At 27.1% G+C, this 26238-nt stretch overlaps 2 protein-coding genes across 2 annotated transcripts in view; both read left to right on the top strand.

Moving 5' to 3' along the window:
• The window catches only part of LOC114128307 (uncharacterized), a 104839-nt gene that overhangs the window by 8409 nt on the left and 70192 nt on the right, over window positions 1–26238 (top strand). Inside the window, exons 9-23 of the mRNA XM_050197334.1 lie at window positions 1749–1930; window positions 2080–2290; window positions 2392–2607; window positions 2855–3022; window positions 11590–11723; window positions 11789–11956; window positions 12209–12365; window positions 17600–17784; window positions 17971–18184; window positions 18287–18502; window positions 18766–18933; window positions 18992–19125; window positions 19199–19366; window positions 20009–20165; window positions 26036–26217. Coding sequence (XP_050053291.1) covers window positions 1749–1930; window positions 2080–2290; window positions 2392–2607; window positions 2855–3022; window positions 11590–11723; window positions 11789–11956; window positions 12209–12365; window positions 17600–17784; window positions 17971–18184; window positions 18287–18502; window positions 18766–18933; window positions 18992–19125; window positions 19199–19366; window positions 20009–20165; window positions 26036–26217 — 2660 coding nt within the window. The remainder of the gene's footprint in view (window positions 1–1748; window positions 1931–2079; window positions 2291–2391; window positions 2608–2854; window positions 3023–11589; window positions 11724–11788; window positions 11957–12208; window positions 12366–17599; window positions 17785–17970; window positions 18185–18286; window positions 18503–18765; window positions 18934–18991; window positions 19126–19198; window positions 19367–20008; window positions 20166–26035; window positions 26218–26238) is intronic.
• The window catches only part of LOC126549026 (venom protease-like), a 33919-nt gene continuing 15387 nt past the window's right edge, over window positions 7707–26238 (top strand). Inside the window, exons 1-4 of the mRNA XM_050197340.1 lie at window positions 7707–8068; window positions 8929–8986; window positions 10146–10291; window positions 11355–11525. Coding sequence (XP_050053297.1) covers window positions 8023–8068; window positions 8929–8986; window positions 10146–10291; window positions 11355–11525 — 421 coding nt within the window. The 5' untranslated portion in view covers window positions 7707–8022. The remainder of the gene's footprint in view (window positions 8069–8928; window positions 8987–10145; window positions 10292–11354; window positions 11526–26238) is intronic.

Raw genomic sequence — 26238 nt, 5'->3', positions numbered from 1 at the left:
AACATACCTACCTTATTTTTTTTATATTTTATACTTAAGACAAAACATTTCAAAAACTAACGATGTTCTAAATCGTTTGAACAAATGTTGGTTGGTCATTTAAAAAAAGAAGGTAACCTATTTGGTGTACAGTAGAAGTATAATTAACCTCATAATTGTGGGTTATATTGTATTTAGTGTTACCGTAACAGTATAATACGGTGTTCAATTTGAATACAACGATAAATCATTTCATACAAAAAACGATTTTAATCGAGTCGATCAGTCAGTCAAAAATATTTCATAACATATTTATTTTGCTATTAAAATTGTTTGTTTTATTATTAGTAAATAACCATTACATTATAATATGGTAGGTAATACCTAGAACTAAAAGTTCATAAATCTCTAATATTTTATGATTTAACAATTATGATCACACTGTTTACTAGTATATTACCATCTCATGTTAGGAAATATCTTATTATAATTGTTATTATTCGTGTGTTGAATAATTGTTGATATTAAATAACTACTTCCATCTAGCGCTTCCTTATCGCATTTGTGTAGTCTTGATGTTCCTCCGCTGAACTTTGTTTCCGAGGATTTTTCGACAATGTAGGTACCTAATAGTTTAGATCTGGCTACGATTGCAGAGCGGAGAATCCACCGTTATCCATTTTTGCATCTAATAATTTCACCTTCCCAGTCCAGTTCTTACGTGGTTTAGGGAAGTTCATGCTGAATGGTTGAATTCAAAACTGGGAACTAATTGGGTTTGATTACTTACAAGGTTCTTATTTAATACTACGCCATCCTTCCAATGGAAATTCCATAATTTTCCTTGTGTATTTCTACTATTTTTTACGTCTTTATAGGACTGTTAAATCGCTCTCTTACAATCCGCCTAAATACTTTCTACTCTACTCTTTACTTAAGCAACATGACCTATTTTCTTTACTCAATTTTCACTCACGACTTCCCTAGATCCTAAGACCTTCTATACATTTCTAAGTACATACAATGATACACTAATAACGAATTCTCATGAAAACCACGTTACAGCTACTAATATAATTCTAAACCATTTAAATATGATTAGTTTGTGAGCAAAATGGTGGAAAATTAAAATAAATGAATCTAAATCTGTTCAAGTAACTTTTTCCTTAAAAAATCTCGATTTACTACCTGTCATATTTAATAATCAAATATTTTTAACGGAAAACGACATCGTTAAATATCTCGGACTCACCCTAAATCAGTGGTTCCCAAGCTCTTCTATTCTACGCCTCCCTTTGTAGATTTTCAAAAATCTCGCCCCCCCCCCCCTATAGATTGAAAAAAATTGATAAAAAAATTTATTTTGGTGTACTTTACAAATAAACTATAAAATCTTCGGAATGATAACTTCTTTATTGATGATAATAACTATGAAATATATATAATAGTAAATAATAAAATGTAACAATCAATATTATTACATAAATAAATGATAATAAATAATAAATAATGGTGAAATATTATAGTAATAAATTAGTATAGAATATTAATAATAGTAATAATTAAATAAAAACTGTATTTTGTAATAACGGCTTGCGCCTCCCTAACAATGTGTACAGTGTACACTGACACGCCCCCCAGTTTGGGAATCAGTGCCCTAAATAAATGCTTAACCTGAGCCAACGCGTAAAACTTAAGCGTAAAATTGTTAAAACTCTAGACTTCAGCTACTATAATTTAATTTATTTAAAAAGTATCTTTAATTTCAGGAAAAGAACCTACGGCGGCTATTAGAGGTGCAGGCTTAACCTTTGTACACTCTAATTCTTCTTATTTAACTGGAGTAGCAAATATAAAGGACCCAATCTCAAATAATTCAATCACAGTTTTTATAGATATTCGTCATCACGTTGATTGGATTCGTAAGCTGTATATAAAATATTATAACCATGTTCGTATATCTATTTCAATACACATACACATGTATATATATATAATTATATGATTTTGATGTTGATGGCTACTTTTACTTCAAATATATAAAATATATTTTTTGAAAAATGTAATTAATTAAATTTTATCGTATTAATGGTTTTATAGGATATACAGTTTTGCATTTTGCCAACCGTTGAAGGAGTAATATATTCTTATTATGGTTCCAATGAAACTGTAACTAACGGGACATTAATTAATCAAAATCGTATCGTTATTGAGAATTGTGATGTTGGTTATCATAAGGCTTACCCCAATAGTTTTAGGGTTTGTCAGGGAAATGGAAAATGGATATCAACATCCGATAAATTGTGTTTTAGTAGGTTGAATATTGTAATTTCTATGCTGTATTAATAATTCATTTAAATATTATTAGTTCCATATTTGGTAACGTTCGATTATAATTTACAATGTTTATAGAAATGTGCCCTCCACTGTTATCAGACAGTTTAGATATTAAATGTACTCTGAATGGTAAGTTTGCTAATTGTTCAAATCTATCAATACCCGATACAATAGCTATCCCGTCATGTAAACCAACATACATTGCACCGATTGGATTAGAAGAAATTCCGTTTGAATTACATTGTCAGTCTGATGGAAAGTGGAATAATCAACTATATAAATGCAATCCATGTAATTATATTTTTTATCACAAAATATATGAATTCATATATTCTATATGTATAAGTATATATATAGTTATATTGATAATTTTAAACATTTTAGAGAACAAATAATATTTTCAGGGTAGGTACTTTTGATTAGATAAGTCATATTATATGATTAAAATTTTTAAACTTTCAACATATGTTTTATTATAAAGATGTTTAATTAACTTATAAATTATTATGATGTATAAAATATTCAAATATTATCTTAGACTGTGGTAGAGTATATACTAATAGCCAAATATTGATTGCCAATGGTAAGAAAGCACTTGTTGGAACAGCGCCATGGAATGTTGGAATATATCGATTAAAAAAAGAGAATATAAATTATGACTTAATATGTGGAGGATCAATAATTGCTCCAAATTTAATTATTTCTGGTAAAATTGTAAACTATATTTAAAATAGAATAAATAGTTATTAAATTATATTTTTAGCGGCTCATTGTTTTTGGCATAGAGAATTATTATCCAAGAAAATATCAATAGACGATGATTCCTATAAGGTCGCCGTTGGAAAATATGATAGAAATTTCACAGTAGTTGACAATGATTTTACTCAAATAATAAATGTAAGTTTATAATATTAAATTAGAAACTTATAATAGTCACAAAAAAATAATTAAAACAATTTATTGTATAGGTGGAAATTATTTATTTAAATGAAGATTATTATGGACCTAACGGTTTCCATGCTCATGATATAGCAGTTCTCATGTTATCAAACAGAGTTTCTTTTAGTAATGTTGTTGCACCGATTTGTATCGACTGGAATAATAAATATAATGTTTCGAATGGAGTTGAAGGAAAGGTAAATTTTGTATTCTATGGTAGTATGTTTTTTGTAAATCGAAGGAAATTAAACAATGTGGAGGTAAATATGTAAATTTTTCTTTTCGTTAATTTTTTTTAATACGAAATCCTTATAAATTTACAATTTTTGACAACCTAATAATCGATTATTACCACTTGTAACATTTCTTTTTTTCCTTGTTATGGAAACTTATTCTAATTTTACACACATAATAATACCACACATATTTTGCAGGTTTATAAATCAAATTTGTGTTGGTGTGAGCGCTTATGTTGGAGTCTTAACAATAAATAATTCAATTTTATAATTTTGATTTAGTTCCTACCAATAATGAACATTGTGAATTTGTATTTAAAGCAAATACTGTGAGATACTATATTATATGATTTTTAAATGTTGATATTTTGGATGACAAAACTAAAATAAATTATCTCATAATCGAATTGTGAAACCACTAAACTTTATGTTAATTTCACACAAGATCGGGTTTAATAAAATGAAAATACCTTAATAATTCACAATTAATTTATTTATTTAACAAATTTAACTCATTATAATATCCTCTATAAACAAAAGAAAAAATAATAATTGTATATTATAAATCAGATTTATTCTTTTACAGATTGTTGGTTGGGGAAATACGGAAAAGGGTTTATTAAGTCCCGTTCTATTAGAAACTTATTTACCATACATCGACCATAATTCTTGTCGAGATATGTATACAAATGGATTTCAAATATTTGTAACTGTTGATAAGTTTTGTGCCGGTTCTGAATCGGGTAATAACATTTTTAATCATTAATAGGTACCATAAAATAATTGTTGTTTTCAACTTACATTATAGGTTCGATTGTATTAAACACTTTATGTTTGTACATCTCTTTGATATGAATCTTAATTTAGAATATATTTAATCTAAATAGTCACATTTTTAAATTAATTTAAGATATCTACTTATATATTTAATTATCTATGAGTTGACGAAACTACCAAAATTAACATATTAAGTTTGTAAACTAGCTTATTAAATATGTTTAATGTGTATTCAAACTCTTTTTAGAAAACAAATATATTTTTAATATGATTCAATTTCTATGATAAATCCATTACTTATATATTTTGTCACACATGTATCATTTTGAGTTTATTTGTTTTTTCTGCTTTCTGAATTTAATCTAACATCAGTAACGTTATTAAGATTTATTTTTTTACGTTAATTAAATACGCATAAAATAATTTAGAACAAGTAGTGAGTGAATGGAATAATTATTCATAAATGTCTTAAAAATTTGAATTGATTGATTGTGAACAGGGATGTATTAATATATGTACATTGTACATACGCATAATTGTTCACTAAATTTAGTAAATTGTATAGGTAGTAGAAAATAATGTTTTACTGTTATCATATTTTTGTAGTTATAGGTGTTATATCATGCAGCTTTATCGTAATATGGTATTTGTACATCATCTCTTATTAATTATGTAAATCTTTGTTGTATCTAGGTACTACTCAATAACATTTGAATGTTTAATAATATGTGTCTCATGAATGATATATTTTTAGTTTTAGGACAAAACATGGGCGAGGGAGATAGCGGTTCAGGCTTAACCATTTTACACTCGAACTCTTATTATTTAACCGGTGTATTGAGTCTTAAGGAATCATCCTCAAATAACTCAATCACAGTTTTTACAGATATTAAGTATCATGTACAATGGATTCGTCAACTGTATAACAAACATAACTAAATCCAATACGATTGTGATAATCACATAAAAATAATTTATTATAATTATAATTCAACATTAATATATTTTTTTTTACTTTTTTTAAACTTTTTAAATATTCTTAAAATTGTTTATTTTAAATTAAATATTATTATTAAGACTAGAGCAAGGATTTTGTAGTATTAAAGAACTGGTAAAATTGATTGTATAGTATTGCACTGAAAAAAAACCAAAATAATAAATTTGTGTTAATAAATGTTTTAAATTTACTATTATCATCTAAAATTATGCCTATGTATATATATATATATTACAGCTACATTTTACCACATATTATAAATCATTGTATTACATAATAAGTGTTTGTTTTAAATTTTCGAAATCGAACGCTTTTCGATTGGGAACTAATAAGTTCTTATTCCTCAAAAATCAGTTAATTTGCTATTTTTAACTCAAAATATCATTATACATTAAATTTAGGCTTGGTTTGTTAATAATATATTAGAAATAAATCTAGAAAAATCAAAATATATATTTTATTATAACATAAATCTTGAAAATCTTGATTAATATTAATACGTTTTTTTTTAAATCTGCTGTAAATAACCTAATTAAATTCTTGTTAAATAAACCAGAATATACCAATAATGAATAGGTATGTATTCCATGAACTAAATGTATATTTTATAAAATTAAAGCTTGCATTTAAAAAATATCATAATTGCTTTTTGTAAGTACAAATATTATACTTTATCTACAGTCAATTATAACTAGTGTACTAAGTACAAAAAAAGTTATTAATATAAAAATTAGTAATTTTTACTAACAATTTGGTTAAAAAAATTATTTTCTTGTTATTATACACTTATATAGGATTATTAAAATTAGTATATTTGACTTTCATATTTCAAAACATTTGAAGCTATGAGCATTAAATTAAATTAAATCTGTATAAACTTTATGACTATTCATTATTATTATTTGTATACTTAAGTGTTTATGTGATTACTTTAAAAAAAATCCTCCACCACAAGCTTTTAGCTTATCGGAGGGTCGCAAATATATATAAGTTCATACTATCTTAATATTATATATTTTATATATTTTTATTTTTATTCATTGTAAACTATTATATACTGTAAGAATTTATGCTCTATGTACTCAAAAAAATGTACAAATAAATAAATTTAATATTATTATACACACCGTTTTCCTTTTAGTCGACTAGATGAATTTATATTGCTGGTAGGAGTTACATTGTATAAGTCAAAACTTATTAAAAATATTTTATTTGTTTAATTAATAACACAAGTAAATTTAGAAGATCTAACCTTCCAACTCATCAGCCTAGACTGCCCAGATTTACAAAATATCCAAAGTACCTTATCAGTACCCAACAACTTAGAAGAAGCTCTCCATGAAGACAACACCATACAAATTTTAATTTTCCTTACAAAAATTAACATTGTTAACAATCTCTAACTAACACTTTTGTATTTCATTATTCTTATTATTTATTGTAACATTTGATATTTAATTATTTATGTAGCTCTCACAAAACATATAGGTACACAAGGCTAATAACCTCAGATGTTGAAGCCTCATAAAAATAAAAAAATAAAATAAAAGGGTAAATTTTATAAATTATTGTATAATAGTACGAGCGTGTAAGTGTCGAGTACACAATCACTCTGCTACATCTAAATATGCTATGCTGAGAGTTTCCTTACATGTGACGAGTAATTCCTGTTTTCCTACACTTGAAGTTCGTGAATTTACTTCATCTCCGCTATAACATTCTTTGGAAATTGTTATCGACTAGCGCCGATAGTCATGGTCAGTATAACGTATTCTGTTATAGTTGAGGCTTAATATTATATATGTAGATATGTCGAAGCCGGTTTAACCTTTTCAGTGCCCAGACACATTTTGCAATGGCACCACCACAGGCCCAGGTTTTTTTTATTTTTTTTTTTATCTTCAACCCATTTGATAATTTTATACTCACTGAATAAACTAGTTCCATAAAAAAAAAAAAATATTCACCAATTAATTTCTAAGTAATTAGCTAATATATGTTGATGAGCCAGGGTTTCCTAAATTACAATATCGTTTTTTAGTATAAATAATAAGCAAACATCTTTTATAAAAACAAAATTTTGAGAACCCCTGATAAGAAAAATATGATTATCTTCTCATAACTTCTTTGAATATTGTGATAAAAAAAAAAAAAAAAACCACTGAATTCGCAAAGACGAGCACTAGATGGCAGTATCATTCAAATGTTCTTATCAATATTATATAATGAACAATCATATGAAACGCACGGGTGCGTATGGATGGTGTTTTGTAATAACGCACCGGTGCGTCATGGGCACTGAAAAGGTTAAGTAACTATAGCTATATTTCATGTTATTCGTGAACCATGATAGTATGATACATTATTTGCAAGACCTTGAGTGTTCAAGTACTTAGTGCTTATTATAAAATATATTTTACGAGTTTCCAATTCATTGCACTATCAACAACAACTACGTATTAGCATCATTACATAGTAATTTAAAAATCCCAATTTTTTGTGATCAGTGTTGATAGGTCGTACTAATATTAACATCTCTTAGATATCACTATTTTTTAAAGTTAAAACATTATTAATTTTCTACGGTGATTGTTAGTATTTATTAAATATTTTATATTTTACTATACCTAAATGTTTGTTACTTAATGGTGAAATAATATTTAATGTTTAGTAAAGTTCATACAACTTACGTATGCACTATAATTTCTTGTTAATATTTAAAAATATATTTACCTTGATTTTAGTTATTCTTTAGCCATGAAGGTGACGTATTCTTGGTGGGTATATTCATGCTTAATTTTCGGTAAGTATAATATCAGTGTTTAAAATATAATATTATTTAAAAAAATCGTATTGTTATAATATTATGTTCGTAATTTAATTATACAGAAAAGCTAGAATACAATTACTTTTCTATAATAAAGAGAATTTAATAAAAAAACCCATAAGTAACAGTATTCTTTTGGAAACAATAACGTGTTATGTAATTATACTGAGCTGTTGTTTGTACTAATCATTTAGGTGTTTTAAAATAAACGAAATATACACACAATTTATAAGCGTTTTATCGACATTAAGGTATTCTATATAGTGACCGAATTAAGAAGTAACGTTAAAAATTCCGGTTCAATTCTTTTTATTCATTATATATATAAATATGTTATAGCTTAACTTAGTATTATTAAATTTTATATGTGTAATTGTTATTGGCTTAATCATGTTTTTACTGACTAATGAACTATAAAATCTTTAATGTTTGAGTATTGCAACAACAGCAAAATGTCTGTACTCTAAGTTATATAGTATTCGTATAATATGCATTTATAAAATAAATAAATAATAAAACAGACTTTCATTAGTTAATTTCCATAACAATATTTTTAAAACTAATTAATTAAAATAAAACTACATATTCTATTCAAAAACTGTTTTTTAAAAATGTTCTCAAATTTAATTTTTAAATATTTTATTATAATACATTATAATATATGAAAATAGTTTATTGGGGCTATAAAAAATGTGAATCTGTAAGTAGGTACAAAATAAAATAAATAATATAAGGATATAATATTATTTAATAAAATTGAAATCAACAAATACTGATTATGTTAATTTATTCTAACATTGTTAACGCATTCAATGTTCAAAAATATATTATTTCAGTAACTGTAATTATGTGTAACAAAGCAAATGAAAGACAAGTTGAATCATCTTGCTCAGAGTAAGTATAACTGTTGTTAAAATTAATTTTAAGTCATTTTTAATTGTGAAAATAAATATAGCTGTGTTCTTATATAGCCTTAAAGTTTAAACAAGTCTCGTCAAATAATACTCTATAATTATGAATTGGTAAATTTAACTAGGAGTTTCCGTGAATAAAATAGGGTGGAGCGGATGGGTAGTAAATTAATCAAATTGTGATATATTTAGCAAAATACATGTTTTTATTATCACACAACAATACGAGTACATCAAAAAACAATTATGACTATACTATTATACTTAATTGATGACTGATTTATCACACTAGTGATATATATTTATTTTTTCCGTCGCTTAGAAAATCTGCAATACATGATCATAAAATTTGAAAATGAGTAATTAATTATAATTTATAAATACCAAATTAATTCTATTCGCCCTTCAGATATGTATGAATAAATATTTGAAATTTCATGATTTTATGATAAAGTTAGGAGATAGCAATAATAAATTCCATGGAACTGGAAGATACAGGCTATGCTTTGCTCCACCCACATAATTTAATATTAATATTTAATATCATTTTTATACAATACCTCGTGAGTTGTTAATTCCACATAGATTTTATGCTATACTAATGAAAAAACTCTTTGGATGAAGTCTCTTCCAGAATAGGAAGGATTAAGCCTTATTTAATTTTACTTTTTATTGTGTAACCTAACCATGTTAATTAAATAAAATATATTTCCCAATAAATGATATCTAAATCAATTAACATTGTAATATTTCAAGTAATCAATTTTTAAACGAATTTTGTTATTTTTAAAGAAAAATAAATATACACGAATGTACATTCTGTATGAATTACAATATTCCTTGCAGATAATTGATAGTGATCATTATTTTTTAAATTGAATTCACTTAATAATAATTAATGATTTGTTATAATAATATCATATTATTTACGTTTCAATGGGTATATCTAACTAGCTACTATTGTAGATGTGTAAATTGAAGGTTACATGCGATTGGTTTGAAAAAAAAATTAAAATATATATCCGTTAATATAATAGGCTGCTCCGCACGCAAAAGTTTACTATTTAATAAATTGTAATTTGTAATTGTAGACGTAAATAATATTAAATAATTATTTTTTGCATATTTTAATGAATTGACAGAACCTCTGAGGATACGTATAGTTGTTCCGATGGGTCATGTATCGTACGGTCGTTAGTTTGTGACGGCCAAAATGATTGCTTAGATGGTTCAGACGAAAATAAAGAGTTGTGTAATCAATATCTGTACGAGAAGAGTAATACTACAGGTACTCAACAATACTTTTATAACAGTTATCATTATCATATATTAAAGATGTATTATATCAAATTTTATTTTATTTTTTATGATTATATAAATTTATATTCTGTATATTTTGTTTTACTATTTCATTAAATATTTAAATAATTAACATTTTGAACTTATCTCTTTTGATAGTTCATTTGCACACCGACTTTTGTGTTAGAAACAGAAATCATGAAAATCGGTCCAGTGTAACTTCAGTTATAATTTTCAAAAGAAATCGCGTCGCGTTTTAATAATATATAAAGATGTGCAATCCATGAAATAGTATTTTTAACGCATAGACATGACTGTCTATTTTATAAATTCACAAAAATGTCTATATTTCAGATTCTATATGCAATTTAGTTGAACCAAGAAACTATGACTAAATAAGTTATTTGTTCTTCTCTACTGTAATTTTGTGACTGGTAGAGTTCGGAAATGATAGCGTCTCTAGTTTACAAATGATAAAAATTAATCTATGTAGAGTAGTTGTAAATAATGAATAAACACTCGCTGAATGGAATGGAGAATATTAACTCAACATTTCAACGTCTATATCTGAAAAGTGCTTTAGTCTGAAGCGATCGTTGTACATACACTGATGCGATCTCTAATACTTAATAAGGTCAATGTCAGTTATATTATTGTCCTCCGTTTTTTTGCATACGCCATATAGGGGGTTGCTGTGACGAAAAAATACGTTGTGGGTTGGAATTGTACAGGTATGTGGTTCTAGCAGCAAAATGCCGTTGACATCGCAGTCGGTGGACTCAAAAATAGTTTAATTGGTTTTTGTGGTAGAACGTAGGTATCTATCAAATACTTACTAAAAGATCGTGGTCCGTAAACGATACATGGCTGGTTAGCCAATCGATCAAATCGGAAGACTTTGGTCAGGACTTCTACGCATTTTGACTATTAAACTACGTATCATCGATTTATATAAATTTTTAAATCTTGAAAATTAAAAAAGCTTTATCTAATAGTTCAATAATTTATTTTTTGATTATAATCATCTAAAATATAATTAAATATTATATTAGTTTGCGGTAGAGTATACACTACTGGCCATCCAGTATCGACCATCGATGCTAAGGAAGCGCTCTTTGGAGCAGCACCTTGGAATGTTGGAATATATCGATTAAATAAAGATAAAATTAATTACGACTTAATATGTGGAGGATCAATAATTGCTCCAAATTTAGTCATTTCAGGTAAATACATGACAATATATTTGAAAAGGTATTATTATAATAGGTATATATAAAACATTTTTAGCGGCTCATTGTTTTTGGCATACAAAATTATTTTCTAACAATATATCAATAAACAATGATTCCTATAAGGTCGCCGTTGGAAAACATGATAGAAATTTCACAGTAGTTGACAATGATTTAACTCAAATAATTAATGTAAGTTGTTAATTAAATACTATGAGAACTTATAGTTATTATTAAGTATTCAAATAATTTTATAGGTTGCAACTGTTTACGTATATGAATATTACAGGGGTTATCTTAATTTCTATGATCACGATATAGCTGTTATCGTGTTATCAAAAAAGATTTCTTTTAGTAGTGGAGTTTCACCTGTTTGTATCGATTGGAATGCTAAATACACTGTATTGAATGGAGATCAAGGAAAGGTTGGTTTAATGTATTTTTAGTATGCATTAAAATGTTGATATAAATAATTTCAGTGAAATAACCTACCATCATTAACTATTGTCAATTTGTACATAAAAGCAAATTCAATTAATCTTCCAATATTAAAAACTTTATCCGCCTATACTTTATTTAACAAAGTACACTCTGTAACAACACTTACAAAAACTATAAAAATATTATACTTTTGTCATAAATAATGTAATTTATAAAATTATTTTATCCTTTAACAGGTTGTTGGTTGGGGAAGTACAGAAAACCTAACATATAGCCCTGTTTTATTAGAGTCATCATTACCATATATCGACCATAATTCTTGTCGAGATATGCATACAAAAGGATTTCAAGGATATGTGACGCTTAATAAGTTTTGTGCCGGTTCAAAATCGGGTAAGAAAATTGAAGAAAGATATTGAATTTACATACTAGATGCTATGAAATCTATGTTTTTAATAAACCTACATTTAATGAATAATAAACTTTTGTTTATAAAATTTGGTTATTATAAATCGTGCACCAAATGTAAGTTTGCTGTTTGAAAAAAATTAGCTTGCTAGTCTGAATTCTAAAGTACTGTAGATTTTAAGTTAACTACGACATTGTGGATTGAGTCACTGTTATATATGTTATAAATATGATTACAACGATAATTCACTCCATAAAAATTTTATTTTTGATAGAAGACGGTGTGTCAGCCTATTTTAAGATGAATTTATTTCATAACTAGTAATAGCTAATAAGTAATAAGTATGTTAGTTACTATCTACAATTACAAGTTCATACAACTCAATATTTTAAACATTTCTTAATAAAATGTAATACTATGAAAATAATATTATTTCAATCTTATTTTAGATTTTGAACGGAGTGATGAATGTATTGATCTTAAAATGATGTGTGTTTTTTAGATTCTGAATGAAGTGATGAATGTATTGATTTTACAATGATGTGTGTTTTTTTTGTGTCTGTGTACAGCATAACTAGTCGAAATAATGCTTGAATTTCAAACTTTGGAGATGGTTTCTGATTGAAAAGTGAATATCCTTGGTGCATTACAGAGGTCAAAAGTAAACATTTTCAATAATTTTCAAAAAAAAAATCGAGAAAAACAAAAAAAGTGACGGAAAACGGGAATTTTTACATAAAACTAGTTTTCGACCAAATCGATTTTTTTAAATGGTGGTAACTCAAAAACTAATCACTGTAAATATTTGAAATTTTCACCACATGTTTATATTATTGTTATTAATACATTTTCAAAATATTTTGACTTTTTTTGATTTTTTATACACCCACTGGAATTTTCGATTTTTATGAAAATTTTCTTTGAAGTATTGATAAAAAAAATTGAAAATTTAATACAAGGTTTCTTATGAGGTGTTCTTATTGTAGCTAAAAAAAAAAAAATTAAAAATCGTTAGGTTAGGTTAATTTTTTTTATAAGCGTTTATAATTCAACGTTTTACGAAATCTGTCAAAATCGCGAATATTTGCAAGTAATCTTGAAGTTGAAAATCATAAAATTTTTTGTGTTTATAACTAAGGATTAAAAATACAACACTAAGTGTCTAAGTTTTCCATAAGTTTTCCTTCAAGTAGTTATAAAGAAAACTCGAAGTATCATTATAATGGTGGAATTTTCATTTTTACGAAACAGCGTAACGATAACGATTTATCCACAAACGATTTTAAATATTTGTTATTATTCAAAAAGTTTAAGTCGTAGATACTTGAAAATTTCACCAATTATTTAGGTTGGCATTATATTTACATGATTTGATTTTCAAAATATTTCGACCTTTTTTGAGGTATTTATAGACAACTGAAATTTTCGATTTTTCTGAAATTTTTTTTTAAAGTGTCGATAACATTTTTTTTTGCTGAGTCAAAATACTTGAAAATTTAATTCAAAGTTTCTCATAAGTTAATTTATAATGAATAACAAATCATAAGAATATAGTGGCACAATTTTTTTTTATTAGCATTTGAAGTTTAAATATTGACAAAATCATAAATATTTGTAAATTATTTTGTAGGTTTAATTCACAAAATTTTTTGCGTAAGTAGCTAAGAGTTGTCAATTGAATACAACTTCATACGCGTGCGCAGGCTTCTTTTTTAGGGTATGCAGAAAGCGGATACAGGGGGGAGGGAATCCTTTCCGTTAAGGACCACTATATTCGGCTTTAACTGGCATTTCATGAAACTTATTTAGAGTATGTACAATGCTGGTAAAATATATACAAAATATTGAATATTATATAAGATTTTTCATAAGTTTAGCTTACAATAATTATAAAAGAACTTAAGTTTTGGTGTATTCAGGCCATTAAAACATAAAATCCCTTTTTCACCAACTACTGGAAATTATATCTTAGACTGAAAAATCATCTTCGTTCAGAATCGTTTTTCGTATAAGTACAATGATACCTATCATAGGATTCAAATTTAACACTTCTATATAATATATAATAATGATCCCCACGGCACCTAATGTACAGCAGAGCGATATCAATTTACCCGATTTTTGACATGTATATGTCTTATGGTTGGGGGTCATTCTGTTAATTTGTCTGACACCTAGAATGTTACCATTTGAGACGGCGATTGTTTATAGCAATTAATGGTTGTTATAGCAACCGGTTGCTATGTAAAAATGTATAAAAAAAATAATAACAAAAAAAAAAATATATATTATATTATTAGTTTAATCTAACTATTTTTAACTTTTTTTTTATTTTTTTTATCTTTACTATTTTGTATTTTAGATTCTGAACGAAGTGATGAATGTATTGATTTTACAATGATGTGTGTTTTTTTTTTTTTTTTTGTGTCTGTGTACAGCATAACTAGTCGAAATATTGCTCCAATTTCAAACTATGGGGGTGGTTTCCGATGTAAAAGTGAATATCCTTGGTGCATTATAGAGGTAAAAAGTTAACATTTTCCAACAGTTTTCAAAAAAATCGAGAAAAACAAAAAAAAAATGACGGAAAAACGGCAATTTTTACGCAAAACCAGTTTTCGACCAAATCGATTTTTTTTTATGGTTGTAATTCAAAAACTAATCACTGAAAATACTTGAAATTTTCACCAAATGTTAATGTCAGTGGTATCTGTATATAGTTAAATTTTCAAAAATTTTTGACTTTTTTTGAATTATTTATAGACCACTGAAATTTTCGATTTTTTTGATAAATTTTTTTAAAGTGTCGATAAAAAATTTTTGGATGACCAAAAAGTTTTGAAAATTTAATACAAGGTTCCTTATGAGTTGTTTTTATTGTAGCTAAAAAAAATTAAAAATCGTTAGTCACAATTTTTTTTTATAAGAGTTTATAGTTCAAATTTTTACGAAATCTGTCGAAAACGCGAAAATTTGCAAGTAATTTTGAAGTTGAAAAATCATAAAATTTTTTTCTTTTATAACTAAGTTTTGAAAATTTGGTACAAGGTTCTCCATACATTTTTCTTCAAATATCTGTAAAAAAAATTCTACCGGATTCTGACAAAAAATTTTTATGAGTGTTTGAAATTTAAATTTTTACAAAACCGCGTTAAATAACGGTTTAGCCTCAAACGATTTTTGATATTTGTTATAATTCAAAAAGTATAAGTCGTAGATACTTGAAAATTTTACCAGTTATTTAGATTGGCATTTTATTTACTTGATTTAATTTTCAAAATATTTTGAGTTTTTTTGAGCTATTTATAGACAACTGAAATTTTCAATTTTTCTGAAAATTTTTTTTTGAAGGGTCTATAAAATTTTTTTGGCCCTATCAAAATACTTGAAAATTTTATACAAAGTTCCTCATATGTTATTCTTATAGTGATTAAAAAATTTAAAGAATACATAAGCACAATTTTTTTTTATTAGCATTTGAAGTTCAAATTTTGACGAAAATTCGTCAAAAGCATGAATATTTGCAAATTATTTGAAGTTGAAAAATCATAAAATTTTTTGTGTTTATAACTAAGGATTAAAAATACAACACTAAGTTTTCCATAAGTTTACCTTCAAGTATCTATAGAGAAAACTCGAAGTATCATTATAGGAAAAATTTTAAGTGCGTTTGAATTTTAAATTTTAACGAAATCTCGTAACGATAACGATTTATCCTCAAACGATTTTAAATATTTGTTATTCTTCAAAAAGTATAAGTCGTAGATACTTGAAAATTTTACCAGTTATTAAGATTAGCGTTTTCTTTACGTGTTTTAATTTTCAAAATATTTTGACTTTTTTTGAGCTATTTATAGACAACTGAAATTTTCAATTTTTCTGAAAATTGTTTTTTTATGTGTCGATAAAATCTTTTTGGCCCTATCAAAATACTTGAAAATTTAATGTAAAGTTCCTCATAAGTTATTATTATAGTGATTGAAAAATTATAAGAATACATAGGCACAATTTTTTTTTTATTAGCATTTGAAGTTCAATTAATATTGACAAAAATTCGTCAAAACCATGATTATTTGCAAATTATTTTGTAGGTATATTTCATAAAAATTTTTGTATAAGTAGCTAAGAGTTGAAAATTTAATACAAGGTTTTTCATAAGTTTAACTTACAATTATTATAAAAGAACTTAAATTTTGTTGTATTCAGGCCATTAAAACATAAACCACCTTTTTCACCAACCACTAGAAATTATATCCTAGGCTGACAAATCATCTTTGTTCAGAATCGTTTTTCGTATACAATGATAACTATCATTGGATTCAAATTTAACACTCCTATAATATATAATAACGATCCATACGGCACCTAATGTACAGCAGAGCGGTACTCACTTGCCCGCTTTTTGTATCTAATCTGTATAACAATCTGAATACTTTAAGCCCATTTGATGTTTATAATATCTACATCTAACGATTAATTAAATAAGTTGTACGAAAAAAAGTTTAAAAAAAATCAGTTTAAATAATATTTTGATCAAAGACATTTTAGATTCTGAACGAAGTGATGAATGTATTGATTTTACAATGATGTGTGTTTTTTTTTGTGTCTGTGTACAGCGTAACTAGTCGAAATAATGTTCCAATTTCAAACAATGGGGGTGGTTTCCGATGTAAAAGTGAATATCCTTGGTGCATTATAGAGGTAAAAAGTTAGGTTAGGTTTTTTTTTTTTATTCTAATACCAAATTGATATTGACATTCTTATGTCAACTATATTCAGTAGAAACAAGACATATACATGTACCGATGTATCTGCATGTAGTGTAGATACTCTTTAGTTTTTTTTATTATTATAATTGCAAAAAATATCGAAATATTGAAAAGAATGATTATGTTAAAAGTCACATCAAAAATATTAATTTGTACAAAAATCACATATTTTTGTTTAGATGCAATAGTAGATGTTAATCATTATTTATGCAAACCTTTTTTGTTTATGCATGATGTAAAAAATTCTTAACTATTTTAATTTTTTATACTTAGTTTTAATAGTTTTATACTACCTTTGCCAAGTGTTATCAGTTATCACATAAACTTATGTTGTAGTAATTGCAAATTATCTGTAATCATTAATTAAAATTTTTTTTTGAATCAATTATTTGCAATAACAGTTCGCAATTGTTTGTTTAATTTGTCTCTTATGTGCTAATCATTTTTAGTTTTAGTAGGAGTTGGTAAGGGTTATGGCGGCGCCGGTATATCCTTTGTACATTCTAATTCTTATTATTTAACTGGAGTAGTAAATGTAAAGAATCCAATCTCAAAATATTCAATAACAGTTTTTATAGATATTCAGCATTATATTTATTGGATTCGTCAACTGTATATTAAATATTCGAACCCGGTTTGTATATCTATTTATTTCTGTATAGTATACTTATACGTATACCTTTTAATTAAATTAATTATTATGTTTCTATAATTTTGTTGAAGGCTATTTCTGATTCAAAACTAACAAAAATCTTGAAAAAGTTTAATTATTTGATTTAATTCAAAATAATAAGTAATAATAAAATTAAGGTTTTTATAGGATATTATACAATTTTGTATTTTACCAAAAATTGAAGGAGTTGTATATTCATACAAAAGTTCAAATGAAGTTTTAGCTTACGGGACATTAATTGATCAGCAGCGTACCGTTATTGAGAACTGTGATGTTGGATATCATAAGGCATATCTCAATGGTTTTAGGGTTTGTCAGGGAAATGGAAAATGGATATCAACATCCGATAAATTGTGTTTTAGTGAGTTGTATTGTAATTTCTATGCTTTATTAATAACTTATTAAGATATTATGTTTATTTTGATGTTTAGTAACATTCGATTATTATTTTTTATGTTCATAGAAATGTGCCCTCCTCTGTTATCAGACAGTTTAGATATTAAATGTACTCTCAATGGTAAGTTTGCAAATTGTACAAATGAATCGATACCTGATACAATAGCCACCCTATCATGTAAAACAACACATATTGCACCAATTGGAATAGAAGATTTTCCGTTTGAATTACATTGTCGGTCTAATGGAACGTGGAATAATCAACTATATGAATGCACTCCATGTAATTGTATATTTATCACGAATCATACTTATCTAATTTAAATATATGTATTACTAAGCAACAACTGAGCTAGTATCAAAATTCTATTGTTTATTTCATAAATTTTAAAATCGAAGAGAACAAATAATTGTCAGGTTAGGTACTTTTGATTAGATAAGTCATATGATCTACATTTTTAAACCTTCAACATCTGTTTTATTATAAAGACATTTAACTAACTTATAAATTATTATCATGTATAAAATATTCCAATATTATTTTAGATTGTGGTAAAGTAAATACTAATAGCCAAATATTGATGGCCAATGGTAAGAAAACATTTGTTGGAACAGCGCCGTGGAATGTTGGAATATATCGATTTAATAAAAAGAACATGAATTATGACTTGATATGTGGAGGATCAATAATTGCTCCAAATTTAGTAGTTTCTGGTTAGAAATATTCAATTTTTTTAAAAAGGAATAAATATTTATTCAATTACATTTTCAGCGGCTCATTGTTTTTGGTACAAAACGATATTATCTAAGGAAATATCAATAAACGATGATTCCTATAAAGTGGCCGTTGGAAAATATGATAGAAATCTCACAGTAGTTGACAATGATTTTACTCAAACAATAAATGTAAGTTTATAATTTATAATTAGAAACTTAAAAAAGTCATAAAAAAAATAATTTAAACTATTTTATTGTATAGGTGGAAATAATTTACTTAAATGAAGATTATAATGGACATAACGGTTTCTATGCTTATGATATAGCTGTTATCGTTTTATCAAAAATGGTACCTTATAGTAATGTTGTTGCACCTATTTGTATTGACTGGCATGGTAGACACAAGGTACTAAATGGAGTTGAAGGAAAGGTAAATGATGAGTTCTATAGTAATATTTAAAACATGAGTTTTGTATTTCTATGTAATTGTACTAAGTTGTGAGATATATGTAAAATTGCCGACTTCATTAGTTTAGTTTAGCTTCATTTTTATTTAATTATAACTAAACTCTTAAAAATTTACAATTTTTAAAAACTGATGATTGATTATTGATTAATTAGGCTTTATGATTTGTTTTTTCTTTGTAATATAAACAAAGCTATATGGTGCTAACTTCACACACATAATACCTCGATTGTTAAGTTCTGTAGGTCAAATTTCAGCCGACGTGATTGCTGTTAAAGGAATCTTAACAAAAATGTATTATTTTTTAAAATCATGATTTTATTTTAGTTAGTTTATACTTATACCAATATTGAACATTACAGATTTGAATAAAAGTAAAAATAAATAAAATAAAACGTGAAATGTTGTGATATATGATTTGTAAATGTTGATATTTTATACGACGAAATCCTCAAGATCAAGCTTTAAAATTAAAATATCTTTTTAGCTCACACTTAATTTTATTGATTCAACTCAGTACCAAAATCTGAAAATAATAGATTAACATTATACCATTTATACCCGTATTATAACTATATATTATAAATCTGTTTTATACTTTAACAGATTGTTGGTTGGGGAAATACGGAAAATGGTATATTAAGTCCCGTTCTATTGGAAACTTATTTACCATACATCGACCATAACTCTTGTCAAGATATGTATACAAATGAATTTCAAATGTTTGTGACTTCTGATAAGTTTTGTGCTGGTTCTGCAACGGGTAATAAAATATTGTATTATAAATACTTCATTACTTAAATTATTTAAACAATATAATTTATTATTCTTTTAATTTGAAGTAGATTTTGTATGAAAGTTATGTGGTATACTATACAAGAACGGTATCAACTGTAATTGTATGTGTTATTTATACCACAAAAAACAAACGAGTAGATAGTTATAAGTATTACATGAAGACAACTCTAAAAAATAAACATAAAATTATTTTGCAAATTTAATTATTACTAAATTATTTATAAAAAGTACCTATCAATGATGCTTTATCCTAATCATAAGTAAAACATCTCAGACCATGGATGTCAACCTGGTTCATATTTAAAATTCAATTTTAATCATTAAAAACTAATGCTGATCATAATGATACATAATTGTACGCTTATATACAATTATTGTTATTGTATTCTTTACATTATATTGAATTCTATATCTTAGCTTTTTTACAATAATCATATTATATAAATATATATACATAATAATTATACAATATGATGACCTTCTTCCAATGTCGGCTCTTCCATATTTATTAATATATTGGGTGACTCGCTAGTCTCTTCTCGCCCCCCCCCCCGATATAAAGTGATGGATTAAAAAAAAGTATCCAATAATAACTAATAATCATGGTTGAAATGCATTGGCAAGCAGTTATCTTTGTATATTATTAAAACGTGAGGCAATTTTTTCTGACAGTTATATCTGAAGTTCTACTTGACCGATTTTCATGATTTGTTTTTCTAACGCAAATACTCAGTGTGCACTGTGCAGATGAACCATCAAAAAGAAAAGTACAAAATCGAGCGCAAGGCTTGCAATTTACACGGTACATTTGTAACCTATACAATTTAGTGTGCAATAATAAAGCATTTTACAAAATGTGCATTTTAAAGTAATGCTTGCACAATATTTTTGATATTCAAAATGGTCAATGAAAATTTCTAACTTTTGAACGCCGTTAAACCGAATATTAAATAACAAATTAATCAAAGTTCCAATCATATAATAGAATTGGCATTTTTAACGGGCAACGATGAAGTGCACGGGATAAGCTAGTTTTTTAAAAATGTTCATTGATTAGTTTTAATCAAGGATATTTTTGTGTATATAACATATTAATTGTATGTAACATATTTCTAGGGAGATGAGGGGATTACCTGGAATTTAGCAACACCAAAAAGAAATGGAAGGGAGATTTTGAGTATTTAAGACTTCTATGCCTACAATGTCAATTTTATAGGTAGAAAAGCCATGTTGAGTTTTAGATTAAATACTATACCCGTCTGATCGATTGAATCGGAATAGATTGAAATGAGGTATATTAAACTTTCAAGAGGGTGGAAACCAGTTTTCGGAAATAAGAGCAAATGGGCATTTGGAAGATGCTAACACATGTTGGATCCATGGAAAGCAGGCAGGAAGGCTACGAACGTTTCATTGTAAAACGTTTTTGAGGTATAAAGACAGTAAAATGAAATCTGTTGTATTTAACTAGGATATAGAAGAAAATGTTAGTATAGCCAATAAGGAAAGAATAGAAGACTCAATTATTTTTTGAAGAGAATTGACATATTGGGAGGGAAGGTAGAGGGAGTTCGTTAATGACCCTGAAAGTTTGGAAGCTAGAGTATCAGTCCAGGTAAATTCAGAATATTAAGTTGTGTGTTTGTGCTTAAATGTATTATTGGTGGCATAGTTTAAGAAGGAGTCATTTGGTAATGAAAAACTGTTAGGAGTAGGAACATTGAAGTGTTTCGTAGTACAAATTGGAGAGCGTTATCTAAGTTTTTTAGCGAACTGGAGTAAATTGCCTGCGAGCGAGACAGTATTGGAATATATATAGTCTGGATAAGAGTATGAGAAGGTATGGTCGGATGTGATAGAACATGCAGCTTATTTACAATATGAGAGTAACTAAATGCAGATGTAACCTGATTTTGCTTCTTGAAGTTGATTGCGTCTTTGAAAGATAGATTTTCAGTTTCTATGACCTTCTTTAAATCCCATTGGAAATTCCACTCTTTGCAGCTTCGGTCCATGGCAAGGTGTGGGAGTTGATTTAATAGGCATCTTCGACCTGTGTTTTGTGCAGAGGGGCAAGTGTTCAGTGAATAGTTGTTGCCTCCGCAGTGGCTGCATCTGGGTTTGCTGTGACAGAAGTTTGATGTGTGTCCAAAACGTATAAGCAATTATTACATTATAGTGGCGAACGTATGCTTGGGGTTATATTGAGATGTTTTGAGGGATATTTTGTGACAGAAATCTGAGTTCAACTATGCATTATGGAGTAAGAGTTTCATCTATGTTAGCAGAGATGAGTTTGAATGTGATAACTGGGACGTCGCATTTGAGGCCTTCCCAGAAGTTCTCTCCTGATAGGGTGATGTCCAGTTTGATAATCCCGTGGGAAAAAATTCAAGTAGAGATAATGTATGCCGATAAATTGTACTCAGAGTGAAGTTATTTATTGCCGTGAAAAGTAGAATCGAATGCGGCGTTAATTTTCCTTAAGCCATTTGATTTCATACTGTTAATACCAAAAAAATGATTACAAAGTAGCTTTGCCCATTTTAATAGGTGCCATAAACCATTCGTGTTATTTAAATCTATGAGTTCGATAATAATATCTGGAGTTCTAGTAAAATTGTCTTCAAAATTCTTCAGGTGTTGAGCTGAAGCGTATTTTGTATGGATGTTCCGGGTATATTTCGTTGCTTTGTAATATGTAGAGAGTTTGGAATATGGTACCAGGTTCAGATTCAATGTGGATACAACCGTATGAATTATCAATAAAGTTCTTATTGTCCACAATGGTGTTTGTGTTGGACATTATAGAGTCATCAGATTGTACAGTTTGCCTATGATGTCAAAGTAGTCGAAGCGTTATCGTAATTAAATATAGGTTCATTCGAATTTAAGGTCGGATGATTATCTATTATATGTTGAAGATTGGAGAAATAGCAGTATTCAAATTCGTATGATTATTCAAATTATTTGACTTATGATTATTATTTGTGTTATTCTAATTTGATGCAGCAGGTTTTATGTTATGACCTAAGCGACTGGTTGAAGGTAAAACTGTTTTTATTTTTCCAAGTTTCTGACTTAATAAGCGGCCATTGCTGCTAGACGCAGGTTATGGATGACTTATGTATATTATGTAGACAATTAATAAGTAATAAATTATTAATTTCTCGTATATTAGTAAATAAATAAAATATAGCCTTTTCAAATTTTAATGATGATCGTTTGGGGGAGGGGGACTATTCCCTTCCACTTTTATGTATATCTTGGAGCATACGTACAGTGGATTCATGCAAATTATAACAGCCCCCAAATTTAAAACTATAAATTAGCTTATGTATGTTATCAGTGATTCTTGGAAATGATATCAATTCTCTTCCCACAATCACTCCAATTTTGTGTGTGATGAATGTTTCTTTAAGAAAACTTCTCAAGGAAACGTGTAGACATACAACGCTCAAGAGAAAGCGTTGCTAGCCATATACTCACTATATAGCCGCAGTTGCGATAAGCCGTAATTTTCTACGGTTTTCTTATAAATTATACTTTATGCGTTTTAAGAATATGGATTACTTACTGAGTATTTTACTGTTACACCTATTAACAAAATTGTAGAGAAGATTCATATCTGGTTCTGTAAGAAGCTCGATTTTTGATATCTGTAAATCGTATAATATTTCATATTTAATCATGTCCGTGTTTTTACCTTTTTCGAGGGTTATTTTTAGGTCTTAAAATTTAAAAAATCAAAAATCGGGCTTCTTGCGGAACCGTTTATGAATCTTCTCTACAGTTTTGTTCCTAGGTGTTTTTAGAATAAAACCATACATTAACCAATATTCTTTGAACTTTCAAACATGTTTTTAAAGATAAACGTATTCTTAATGTCATTGATAGGTTGTTTTACATAAATCTTAAATAATTTCGGTGACAGTGAACACTCTTGTATCACCTCATTTCCAATTTTGGCTGTTGCAGATTGATATAACACTATAGTAGCATTATAACCTCTATCTATGGTTGATTGATCTTGTATATTATGTTTTATAATATTTTCAATCTGTCTCTTTAATCAATGACTATTTCTTTTATTGACTTCAATAGTTTTTTCCAAGGAACCGTATTTTTGGTGTTCGAACCATTCTATTATTATTATTATATTTATTTTAATTATGTTGGTGGCAGTGAGCCTCGGCAGCAACGCTGTTCGGGCACCACCGTCCAGAATACGTCATATTATGTCTTAAGTCGGCGGTTATTTTTCATAATTCACTTTTCTCGGTGCTCTTGAGACAAACACTTGTCTTGCTCTTTTAATATTTTTATATATTCCCATTTTGTCGGTTTGTTCAGTTAATCTGTGGCCATTTTGTTTTTTGTTTGTCAATTTTCCTCGTGTCAATTTAATATTCGGTGAACGTCGGTTGTTTATTATAATATATGGTATGTATCGTTTGGCCACTTTCTGTTGCGGTTGTTAAATATTATTATATTTGCTAGAGGGTCAATTTCATATGTAATTTTTCATTAGCGAGCAATTCTTGGCTTTGCTGCGTATGGTTTGTTGCTCTTATATTGTTGGCTGCATAGTTTAGATTATTATATTGTTATTGAAGATATTTTCGTAGTGTATTTAACGGTGGTTATGTGCCAGATCAACCTGTTATTTTTATTGTAAAACATAATTTATTATATACGGATCTGAGCACCACATGGCACTATAATGATACTTAAAGTACGAGGTGCACCACATGTTATATTTGATTGGTTATATTATTCTTTAATTATTATATTGTTAAATTTGTCATATGACATTATATATTGTCTAAGGCATAAACTTGTTATTATATTGTTATATTTGCCATATCTTATTGCCTCATGATTTTTATATATATATTTGTTACTATTATTTTATTGTTTATATTTACTGGACCTTTAAGTCAACAAACTATTCCTGTTGTTCTTTATTATTTTTTAATCAGTACTATTTATTTGTTATTATTATATTGTTAAATAGGTTGATACTCAAATATTATTTTATTACCTGTGTGATTTTCCTTATTATTTTATTATACAGTCCACTACCAATTTAAAATTGTATATTTATTCAGTGGAGTAACCCTGAACTTTATTAAAATTATAGATCAAGCGATGCCCATCATGTATCAAATGCCTTCACCAAGTAGATAAACGCAATGAAGTTATCATTGCTAAATTCGATCTGTTTTCAACTTAATGTTTTTAAACTCAAGATCGCATCTCTAGTTCCCTCGTTTCTTATAAATTCGAATCGATTATTAATTAACTACCTTTCAATTTTATGATCTATTCGGTAACCAATTATTTTTACGAGGATTTTAGCCGAGTATTTTAATTTGCATCGTCTTACGGAAATTGTTAAATTCTTTCTTTAGAATTGGCGCATCGTCAGAATCTGGGTTACTTTTATTATTTAGGCTTGTTAATTCTTCGCACTAGTATAAAACCTCAAGATATTGTTCCGTCTATTAGTAATATCTTCGGTTGTCTGTTAGTAGATTTCCATTTTGTCTCTTATTTTATTATTAGCTTATGTTTTACAACTGACAAATTTCTTTATTGTAATGAACTCTTGGTCCATGTTAATTCCTTTTAATGATGACTCTACTTCTTGACATCTATATTCCAACCATTTCTCTTTTACTTCTTTGCATTTCTGTTTACTTTTTTTAAGTTCTTTATATTTTCTTATTCCCTAGTTGTCTTTGGAGTTTTTGTTCTTACTTCTTTTCTCGATATTTTCATTTATCCATGATGTTTTGATATCTGATGTATTTCATTTAACTTTGATTTCAGAACATAGTCCCACTGTGGATTTTAGTGGTGCAGGAATATCCTTTAACCACTCAAATCAATTTTATTTAACTGGAGTAACAAGTGTCAAGAGTTCAAGCACAAATAGTTCAATAAAAGTTTTTACAGGTATTACAAATAACATTATGTGGATTCGTGATATTTATGTTAAATATAGAAGCAATGTGAGTATATCTGTTTCTGCA

Source organism: Aphis gossypii, chromosome 1, assembly GCF_020184175.1.
Source record: "Aphis gossypii isolate Hap1 chromosome 1, ASM2018417v2, whole genome shotgun sequence".
Lineage (NCBI taxonomy): Eukaryota > Metazoa > Arthropoda > Insecta > Hemiptera > Aphididae > Aphis > Aphis gossypii.
This window is presented reverse-complemented; position numbering and strand designations above follow the sequence as displayed.